General features: G+C 30.5%; 1 protein-coding gene across 1 annotated transcript; it reads left to right on the top strand.

The window, feature by feature from the left end:
• Positions 1-6,511: 6,511 nt before the first annotated feature.
• Positions 6,512-10,023, top strand: LOC149885473 (uncharacterized). Its single transcript, XM_090093478.1, has 2 exons — positions 6,512-6,636; positions 7,059-10,023. Exon 2 carries the CDS (start codon positions 7,383-7,385, stop codon positions 7,722-7,724), a length of 342 nt encoding a protein of 113 aa, XP_089949604.1. The 5' UTR covers positions 6,512-6,636; positions 7,059-7,382; the 3' UTR covers positions 7,725-10,023.
• The last annotated feature ends 2,070 nt before the right edge of the window (positions 10,024-12,093 follow it).

The raw sequence follows: 12,093 nt of genomic DNA, 5'->3' as shown, positions 1-12,093 counted from the left end.
ACAGACTTCAGGAAATTTAAAAAAAATCTCAATCTTAAAAAGACAAAAAATCAAGAAGCTTTATGCCAAAAAAAAACCTTCATGATCAGAAAAGAAAAATTTGTTTTAAAAGCGATGCAAGAAAAAACGAAAATATTTTGAACAACAATAATAATCGTGTTCAAAATCAACTAAATAGGCTTCAGGAAATGAAAAAAATCTCAGTCAAAAAAGACAAAAAATTGTAAGACTTTATCCCAGAAAAATATCTTCAAATATCAACAAAAAGAAAACTTGATGTCGAGAATGATATATGATAATATTTTGAACAGCTAAAAGATTGACAGTGATACATTAGAATCACTCCATTTTAATGAATTGTCTTGTAGATCTACTCGAGGATATTGTAAAGAAGTAATTTCGTACATTGGAACAACTGAGGAAACGTTGAGCCTCAGTAAACAAATAACAGTTTTATCTCATTGATCTTCCTTTTTTTTGTTCGATTAATTTTTTTTCTTTCATTCATTTTGTTTATTTTTTTCTTTAATTAAAGAAATAAATTTGTAGTAAAAATTATAAAAATTAATTTGTTTTTGATATAGAGATTGTTTGAATGACTTCAAAAGAACTTTTACACATTCACGGTATAAATTTGGATTCGGATCTAGGATGCAAAAAAAGGATCAACGGTGCATATATGTAGGACCAAGGGAGATACTAGTATGCATCTTTGATCCCAAATGAGTGTTATTTGTTTTCATAATTTTGAATTTATTTTAAATATTTTGGTCATTAAAGTATAATAAAATATAAAAATTGCTATCATTTATTGTTAATTTAGAGGTAGAATAGAAAATATATATTCAGTAATATAGGCTGATTTTAGGATCATGGGTGTGTACTTTCCACTTTATACAGGAACACTACATAAATACAGGAACATTAATAATTAAATCTGGGTTACAAATAATTGATATCAAAAGATAAACTCAGCAAGGCTAAATCAATATTTAGTGATGTAGAAAACATTTGAAACGGAAATCTTTGGAGAGAAACATCCTCATACTTGAATCCTGAATTTTAAGTTGCTTGTTTGAAGAAGAACAACCAGATAAAAACCAACGTGGAAAAGTTGTTAAGAGTTGTTGGAAGCTTGCGAAAACTAGTTTTTTGCGACTTGTCATTATGATTTTAGTTGAATAAGACTTTCCTTTTTTATTTTTTTTTTTATTTTTATTTAAAGCTTTTCGTAATGTGAAAGCTGGATTTATTGAATGAAACAAAATCATTTAAAACATATTTGTTTTATTTACAATTAATTGTTATTAAGCAACATTTACCTTTATTGAAATGTGATTGTTAATAATAATGAGATGAAGTTTCATTTCCTTGAAACAATTTCGTATAATTACTTTCAAATAGTATCTTATTAAGTCAACGTCGTCTCATTACACATTTAATAACAGAAGTTGCGGCAAAATGAGAATGCTTTCAATAGAAATTTGATAAAAATTTATTAACGTACAACAATAATGAATATAGCATTAGAATGAAAAACACTCGAACATTTAGCTTTCAATAATACCATTTCGCCTTATTTAATTAACTTTTTTTTTGGTGCGCTCTATAAGACATTTTATAAGATTGAAGTTCGTTTATCGCAGACATATCATAACCTGGTCTCCTGGAGGTTATCAGGGCTTTCCTTCTTGACAATAAAAATGATGCCATTTTGTTCCAACTGCTCCACCAGCACTTTGGGAAATGAGAACTGCTTTTGTCGGGCTAGAATACGTAATTATCATCAAGTTGGCTATAATGTATGGATAAATTCTTTTCGTTTTCTTTTGTTAGTATTTTAAATATTGATGGTAAACTTCGGGTGTTTTTCACAAAACACACCTCGTTTTCGATTTAGATTGGAATTAGCTTCCTAAAGAGTGGTAGTTGTAAGTTTGCATTCTTTAGAAATTGTTAATATGTAGCTGAATCTCAATCATTTTTACTTCATCTTATACAAATTAAATCACAGCCAAGCTAACAAAAAATAGGATTATGTGAGAATATTTACTCTCCGGGAATAAGATTGTTTTACTTGGTTTTTAAGGGTGTTTATGATTGGGTTTTTAGGTTGCCCTTAGTGTAGTTTGGGTATATTTGGTCCTTGTTCATTTGTGCAATGGTAGACTTCTTAACCTCTATCACTATTGACCTAAGTAAAGCTTTACAATCAAGTTCAAATGCAAGTAGCAGCATTAATTCCTCAATCGAAACATAAATGATGATACTTACTGATGGTTTTTCTCGTTATACCTTCTAAAAACTCTTTAATATTTAAAATCAAATATTTTTTTTTGATATTTAAAAATACAGATAATAATGATATGGAATCAAATTTCACTTTAAAAACATTTTCTTACCACATTCGGACTCTTGCAAAAACAGTGTTAACATTTGTGTAAAAACAGTGTTAACTGTACTTGTGTGTCTCTTACTTTTTGTCATTCGACGAAATAACTAATGAGTTTGAATAGAGTGGAAATTAAAACTGTTTGCTATTTCTTTTGTTTCCTCTGCTCACAATGTATACAAATATTCAACTTAAATTTGAAATGGAGATGAAAATTTTGTAGAAATCAATAAAAACTTTAGGTAACATTGAAGAAGTTAAAGTTCAATTTAGGAAAAGATAAAAAAAAAATGCCTGAAGAAGAGAATAAAAATGTTTTTGACAATTAAACCTTTTGGCAAAAAAATTAAGAATATTTTTTTCACTAAATATCATCATGTAAAATGAATAAGAATCATTAGACGATGATTGATAAGATATTTGGACAGTATAACTGTCAAATGTAATATATATCCAGTTGCATGCCTGTTATCGCATATGAAAGTAAATACAAATGTGAGAAAAGAGAGCTATGCTGAATAGTTTTCGCTAGCGAAGTTAACTATCAAACTCTAGTGGTAGATATGTGAGAAGGAGTGTTTGATAAAAAATCCATCGACGATTATACTTTTTAATGAATCAAGGTTTTTCTGTTCGAAAATGGAGGTATTAAAATATTTTTCAATCCATTAGTTTTGTGAATGTTTTTCGATTTTATATATAGACTATTTAAGTATATATTTTGCCGAAAAGTAGTTTTTTCTAAATTTTCAAACTTGACCACGAACTGTATTGGAAAGCCGTTTTAAAAGGTCAATTGGTTGGTTGAGGATTTATTCTCCAACCTCTTGCATGGAAAAAGTTTTTAAGTTTATGGCGATAATTTTTAAAAGTTTTGTTGTTAAGAATTTTAGTTGCAGCAAAAGGTATGTGGTCAGCTACCTGAGAGCTCAGTGGAGATCAATGACATATATTTACTAGATATCTAGCTCGCGCTTTCGCAGTGAAGCAAATTTTTTGCCAACCTGAAATTTTTTCCAGCCTGAAATGACGCGCTTATAATTAAAAGCAAAGCAAAAATGAAGTGTTTTCAGTTTAAATAAAACAGCTACGGGAATTAAAAACTTTAGAAACTTAATTTACTTAAGTTTCTAAAGTTTTTAATTCCCGTAGAATTCCCGTAGTTTAGAAACTTAATTTACTTAAGTTTCTAAAGTTTTTAATTCAATTTTTGTGAAGTTAGACATCTAGTTGATATATACCATTAGTAGGAATAGAGTCCCAAGCACTCTCAGGAATACCTCTGAGGGGTAATTCCTTACAGGTTGATAAGAAAGTTGACCTAAAGAGGGCTCTGCCTAAAGGGCAAGCCGACCGCAAGAGGTAGCTCAGAGGGCTACCTCTGAGGTAGTCTTTGGGGGTTGTTCGCACCTTTTTCTGAGTGTGATCAAATCGAGCCCCAGCGGATAAGGTCAGAGAACAGTGACAGGGCAAACCTTCCAGGTCTCTGGGTTCTACAGCATTCAGCGCGACTAGCGAGCAGCGAGTGACAGAGTTGACGGTGGGTTGTTGGTCAGAACGAGATATATTTTTTCCATTTAGAGAATATGTTTGTATATGTATATCACCAGTACGACTATACAACATGGAGAGCATTGTAAAGCAAGAGCTCAAGATTTTGCTTAGAGAGAATACCATAATTTTAAACGAGTACCTTAAAGCTTTTAAAAAACAGCTTGCTTTGTCAAGCCACCAAAATCTCTCCACACCACTGTCGACCCCACCACCCAGACTGACCCGTACACCCCAACCAATCCCTACATCCAGATTGACCAGAGGAGTTACACGATACCAATTCTAAACAAAAATGATATCGGGAATGTGCTCGTAAGACCGAGGGAAAAGATCATTGAGAGATTGGAAGCACACGTGAATAAAGGATCTGGTTGGAGACTTGTTAGCACCAGAATGACAAGCTCCCGGTCGTCCTCCATTATCTGAGGGGATATGATAGGCATATCATCATGCAAGCTCTCGGGAAAAACCTGCAATACGTGAAAATAAACTGCATTCCAAACAACTTGGAAAAGTGCATGACCTTTTCAGTTGCGAAACTATCCTTCCTAGGCACTAATTCCTAAGTTTCTCACTCGAAGTATTATTAGAAGGTCTGCAGCCCAAGGATCTCAGGATCACAAGTGAAGATCTTACGAAAGCTGAGCAAAAATTGATGAAGCGCAAGATTGTTTATCCCTATGAGTATCCCTATCTCGACAGCTTTGACCGACTCGATGAGACCTGTCTACCACCTAAAGAGGCATTCTACTTTAAGCTGAGCAAGAGTGAGATAAGAATAAAGGCTATGCGCATGCGCAAAATGTTTGGAGCAAGCTCAGCTGTAAAAACTAGGGTGACTATTAAGATGGCTACCTAAAGAACGATGCAACGCTGCTGGCAGACGTCATCGAAAAACTCTTTCTGTTATGGTCATTAAAAGCTAAGTATGGTCTGAAGACACAATTCCTGTTGAAAGATCCGAGTCGGCAAATTTAGTTGTAAATGCGCATTAGAAACTTGTTTAATTAGGTATCGTTGTGGTATGTATGTTAGCCATTTTATCGTGTCGAACACGCATTAGAAATACGCATTAGATGCGTATTAAGACAGGTATACAATACCACGCCTACTGAGTATCAAACTCGTATTTGAAACTCTTGTAAACACGTGTAAAACACGATAACCAGAGAATACTCAATACGATATTTTCCTGGTATTACATGCGCATTTAAAACTTTCCAGAATACGCGTTATTTACGAATATATGTTAGCCATTTTAACGTGTCGAACACGCATTAAAAATAGACATCAGATGCGTATTAAGACAGGTATACAATACGACGCCTACTGAGTATCAAACTCTTGTAAACCCGTATAAGACACGGTAACCAGAGAATATTCAATACAATTTTATTGACTAATATGAGTTCATAACATAATGATAATGATTAGCAGTAAACAACCCGTAATACGGGTTATGAGTAATTAAATCATTAATAACAAAAAAAACACATTAATAACTTGATATATTAACTAAAAAACTAAATACAAATTTATCTATAAATATTTTAACTTTGATTCCCTAACAGCAACGTCATTGCTTATAGTTAACGACATAAAGACCGAATTAACATCAGTTGAATTCTTTTTAAAATCTGTCACAACACAGGTACCAGAAAAGGGAAGTCAAGTAAAGCCTGCAAATAGCTAAAAAAAGAAATGAAAAAAAAAAACTACAATTTTTAATTACAAAAGTACTATTTGCATTTTATTGTTAGTAGAATTAGGATAAAAATAATAATAATAATAATAACAATAATAATAATAATAAGAGTAATAATAATGATAACAATAATAATAACAATAATAATAATAATAATAATAATAATAATAATAATAACAATAACAATAATAATAATAATAATAATAATAAAAAAAAATAATAATAATAATAATAATAATAACAATAATAATAATAATAAAAATAATAAAAATAATGATAATAATAATAGTAATAATAATGATAATTATAATCTTAAGATAATTAGTACAGAAATGCTTACCGTTTAATGTTCAACGTCGTTTCGTCATTAGTTCCTAGGCTTTGAATTAGTTACTAGGCCTTGGAAGAGCGCGTTCTGTAAATGCACGCGGCTATTGGAGAAAGATCCTTTGAGCGAGTTAAAACTTTTTTCCTTTTGGAATTTAGTTATTAGTTTAGATATATTACATAAAGAATCATCTTAATCAATTTTATATTTCAATTATATAATTGAAGTAAGTATATGAAATCGTTATATATACATTTTTATCAGATAAAGTAGAAAGGATTAAAAATTTTATTAGATAAAGTAGAAAGGATTAAAACTTTTATTAGATAGAGTAGAAAGGATTTTAATTTTTTAAATCGTTTATATTTTGTTTGTTTCAGTTTTTCTTTTTGCAGTTTTGTTTTTATTATCTTATTTTTTAGAAGGAAAATAGGGGTATGTATGTTATTTAAAGTTATACTAATGCTATTTCCATAAAATGGTTATTACTACTTTGAAATTTCTGTGATGCTATTAACTATTTTTGTTCTTTTTTAGAAAATTTAGAAAAGTAAATTAAACTTTTGTGCCAACACTGACATGGCATTCACATGTTAATGTATGTAAAGGTTAAATTTTGTTATGAGGATTACAGTTCTTATGAAGAAAAAAAAGAAGGTAAAGAGTATTGTTTGTAAATAAATATTTTGTTTACATTGAATCTTTTTAATTTTTCTCGCATCATTTTTAAAACTTTTGTTTGCACACTTCTATTGTTTGCATATATGCTTTTTTGATATGTATGTGTATGTGGTAATAACTGCTTTATAGTTGTTTTATCAATGTGTTTTTATAATAATGTTTTTATAATAATCTAAAGTGATTTTTTACTGTTTGTGTATGTGTTAATATGTGTTATATAATTGTTTTAAAAATGTGTTTAAATATGTATATAAGGTATATATTTAACCTTATATACATATTTAAACACATTTATTGTGTTTATAGTTGGTACATATGTTTATATTATGTTGTTTCCCTGTTTTAAAAGTGCTGTGACTTGGTAAACATCTACCTGAAAATCATTTATTGTATTTTAGAGAAGAAGCAGAACAAATGGCTTTAGATCGTGCAGCTCAATGTGATATGCACCTAACGGCATGGTTTAAGTTAAATTCTGAAAATGAAAGAGCACATTGCAATTCTTATGTAGACATTACTTATCACTTTATATTTGATGATAAACATTGTAAATGGAAGGTTAGACAAAGGGGTGGTAATAAGGTGATAGTAAGAATGTATAAAGTTAATCCACCTGGAGAATTGTTTTGTCTTAAACTGTTACTTTTGCAAGCAAAAGGAGCAACATCTTGGGAGGATGTGCGTACTGTTAATGATATTGTCCTTGAAACGTTTCGTGAAGCATGTGTTTTGAAAGAATTGTTGACACTGAATGGCAGAAAACTCTTTCTGAGGCGGTTTTAACACGTACGCCAAAGCAAATTAGACAGTTGTTTTCAATTATTTTAAGCTTTTGTGAATCTGATAATCCTTTACATCTCTGGAATACATGCAAAGCTTTTATGATGGAAGATTTCATTCACCGCTCAATCCCACTTCTAATAGCTGAACCAGCTACTCTTCATCAAATTGAAAAGATTATTAATCAAAGTGGTAAAATGCAGGCTGATTACAATCTGCCTGTTATTGATGAGTTTATCGGCTTAAATCTAGAAAATTTTGATGAAAATGTTCAACTGAAATAGTAGAATTGTGTATAAACACAACCAGCTGAAATAGTAGAATTGTGTGTAAAATGTTCTTTGCATTGGCAATGGGTGCAGATGTTTGCATTAACTGAAAATATGAGAGTACAAGATGGGGAAGGTTAATTTTCCCAATGGCTACTAAAACTTGGGAATGGAACAATACCTGTCAAAGAAGAGGATCCTTTTAAAGGATGCATTAAAATACCAAATCAGTGCATTATTAGAGAAAATGAATCATTTGTTGAAAAGATTTTCGGAGATGCTGATCAAAATGATTATTCTAAACGCTTGATTTTAACACCAACTATTGTTGATTCATTATCAATGAAGAAGTGCTTGAATGTCTGCCGGGTGATGTCAAAGCTTACTTAAGTGCTGATCAAATTGATACTGATAACCTTAATGAAAGAAATAACTTTCCTGTTGAGTTTTTGAACAGCTTAACTCCTTCAGGTATGCTACCTCATTGTTAAAAGTTGGTTGTGTAATTTTGCTACTTAGAAATTTAGATCTCAAAGCTGGGTTATGTAATGGTACTCGAATGAACATTTATGCTCTTCAAAATAATTATATTGATGCAGAGGATTTGACAAGTGTTTTTGGTGGTAAACCGGTTTTTGGTCCTCGAATTCAGTTGGCTCCATCAGATTCTAATATACCTTTTGTTCTGAGACGTCGTCAGTTTCCTGTCAGATTGGCTTATTCAATGACAATTAATAAAAGTCAAGGTCAAACATTTGATAGAGTTGGGGTATATCTCAAAAAACCGTGTTTCTCTCATGGTCAACTATATGTTGCATGTTCAAGAACTAGGGCATTTAATAGTTTGTTTTTCAAAATTGATAAACATCTTATTCAAGGTATGGTAGGTAAAAAATGTTACACAAATAACGTTAAATTTTTTTTATTACTTTAATATTTTTTTCATAGTTTTTGATAAATATACCTGTCATTTAATATGTTTATATGTGTTATATGAAACCGTATTTGTTTATAGCTGTATATATTGTTTCCATGTTTTCAAAGTGGTGTGAGTTGGCATATATTGTATACGGGTTATGGTTGGTCTGTTAATTTATGGTGGCTGTTTTCCACAATTTAAAGTTGCAAAACCATTACTAATACCTTTTAGAAAAACGCCTCCAAATTTAAAAAATTAAACCCTCTTTAAAATTAAAATAAAAAGTATGCGGAGGTGAAATAATTTACCAATTATTCAACATTATTTGAGAAATTTAAAACTGCCATGTCATATCAGTGTAAGGCAGAACCATTTTCCTCGACATTACTAAGTTCAAAACAATACGTTTTTAGTTACTGACACAAAATAATAACACTTCATCGTGCTTTAAATTGACGAAAAAAGCTAAATTTTTGTTATATTTTTTATAACATGAAATTTAATTAATAAGAGTAATATAAAGCGAACGTTAATTATACATGAATTATTAATTTTTTGGTACCCCCTTGATAAATGTTTCTTTAAAAAAGGAAATTGTCTTTAAAACGTTAAATGCACACAACTAAATAAATTAGATAAAAATAACTGAACATTTTACCATTACTATTTATGGCACTAATCTGACCATTTTTATATATGGCCTCTTTGTTTCAACAGTTTTTAATAAACGGTAATTTGCTACCATTTATTAAAAATTCCTTTTGTTACTCGAAATTTAATTCTTTTAAATATTTTGACACTGATAAAGGACCTCCCTTCCCCGTTTTTGCCTTAATGGTGGTCAGTAGAATAGAGCTATTTTTATTAAGAGTAATCAAGTTTTTGATGAAGACCTTTTACCAGAATAATAAAATGTGAAACAATGATTTAAGAATTAAAAATACATAAGAATTTTTCTTTCCTCAATATTAAGCTTATTAATTGGTTAAACACCTTATAAGATTTAAGTAACTCGATATTTGACATACGCACAAAACTTCAATATTCACCCCTGTTTAAAAAGATCCCCTAAGTTACGTACAACAAGTATTATTAGGCATAAAATAGAGAAAATTAAAAAAAATTTGAACTAATTGCATCTATTTATATCATTTTAACCGACAAAAATTTACAATAATAGGTAATCAGGTTTTCTTTTTATAAATCGTATAAATGCGTCAATCGTAAATCTTAAAGAAAAAAAAAACACCACATAAAAACTGAAAATCGATTTACCTATTTATAGTAACCTATCTTGACACAGCAGATAATAATAAAAACATTTATCGAAAATGTAACTATAAAATCTGTTTCAAAGTGCAAAAGGATTAACAATACTAATATTTAAAAAAAAAATTCAAATTAAAATATAAACTGCATTTTTAGCATAATGTTGTCTTGGCTTTTAGTAAATAAAAAAAAGCAGTAAGTTCCAATAATGAAACTACTTAGTATTCATTTTTAACAATAAACACCAACGTGAAGGTAAGCCAAGCAGTCTATCAACACAAAACATCACAGCAATAACATATAACAATAGAATATTTACACCCTTGATCCTAAAATCCAGCGAAAATAACAAACCAAATTAAAATATGAAAGGCAAAAGTAGAAAACCAATTTAAACTTAACTATATATTTATCTTTTTACTAAACATATAACTACATAAAAGTATATTTGTTTTTATATTCAATATTAGTTATTCAATTACTTCAAATTTAGGACATTAAAACACCCAAGAATTAAAGATCAAGGTTGCATACTCTCCCATACACATTACGCTATACACAGACATTATTGTGCTTCCAGAATAATTAAAACAGTTTAGACAACACAACCTAGCTATAAAGCAGTAAAACCGCCTGACACTAAATGCTGCCAAGTCACACCTCTGCTATAAGTACACCGCTTGGCTGGTTGCTTTTTTGGTCTGTAGCACGGCTACTCGGGTGGAGCACATACGGCCGTGGAAGCTCAAGTGGAAAGAGAAGGAAGGGACTCGGTTAGATCTAGTGTTAGTGTAGCTTTATTTAAAAATCAAAAACGGACAGGTGTCCAGGGAGAGGTTTATTATGAAGAGAGAGTGTAGGGAGGGATCGAGTACGGACTGTTGGCAAAAAGCATCAGGTGATAGAAAATGGGGGAGGTGCGCGTGGGAGCGTGCAAAAGTGCAGGGTGTAGGGTGCTGGGGGTGACTGGGGGTGACTGCGCTGTGTGGGGGGAGGTGGGTGGTGGGTGCTCGCGTGCTGCGGGGGGATTAAAGAGAATGTTCGGACGCTGGTGTAGATCTAGGAATGAGGTTTTAGGGTTTTGGTGTATTTTATATTTATTATTTAATTTTTTATTTATTATTTAATTTTTTATTTATTATTTAATTTTTTATTTATTATTTAATTTTTTATTTATTATTTAATTTTTTATTTATTATTTAATTTTTTTATTATAATTTATCGTATTTATTGTTTTTTACTTTTTTTATTATTATTTATCGTATTTATTGTTTTTTTAGTTTTTATAGTTTATCGTTTATTATTTTTTATTGTGGTGTATTGTTTATTATAAGGTATATTACTTTTTATTAGGTATATTGTTAATTGTTAGGTATATTGTTTTTTATCAGGTCTATTGTTATTATGATTATCGGTTGTGGTCGTTCACTTTTATTATTGTGTATTATCTATTGTATATGTGCGTGCTATTTTTATTATTATGTATTATCTATTGCTTATTGTGTATGTGTTATGCTGTTGTTACTCATTACATATTATTATTGTTGTTATATGTAGTAAACTATTATTGTTTTATTGTTCTCTGTTGTGTGGTATATATAATTTATTATTTATTATTTATTGTGTGTTGTTATTTGTGTGCTATTTAATATGTGTTACTTGTATTTGATTGTGTTATATTTTATGTGTGCATTGTTTGCCATTTATTGTTTACAGTGTGTTATTTATTATGCGAGGTTTTGGAGGGGGGGGGGGCAAGGAGGGCGGTGGGAGGTTGGTCGTGTAACTGGTATGTAATTGGTATGGTGCGGGATGAATTTGGAACAGGCGATGGCGGTGTGTGGGTAGTGGCATGAGAGGTGAATAACAAATCAACAGATCAATAACAAATCAATGTGTCAATAGCAAATCAATAAATCAATAACAAATCAGTAATCATTAAATGTGAAATCAATGTATCAATAACAAATCATAAAATCAATAACAAATCATAAAATCAATAACAAATCAGCAATCATTAAATGTGAAATCAATAACTGGCGTACATAAAGAATCAATAGCCGATGTGAGGTAGAACGCGGGCCGTACAGCTGAGTATAAGGAGCGGTGTGCGCGTTGTCTTATGCGGGTGTGCGGGCGGGTAGTTATAAATCGTAAATTAGGTAGTAGAATACCAGATTCTCTTCAGGAGATGGT

This window comes from Hydra viridissima, unplaced genomic scaffold (genome assembly GCF_058129835.1).
Source record: "Hydra viridissima isolate aposymbiotic clone 2 unplaced genomic scaffold, HvirCarnegie_v1 scaffold_7, whole genome shotgun sequence".
In the NCBI taxonomy this organism is placed as follows: Eukaryota; Metazoa; Cnidaria; class Hydrozoa; order Anthoathecata; family Hydridae; genus Hydra; species Hydra viridissima.
Note: the sequence above shows the minus strand (reverse complement) of the source record. Positions and strands in the feature narration are given on the sequence as shown.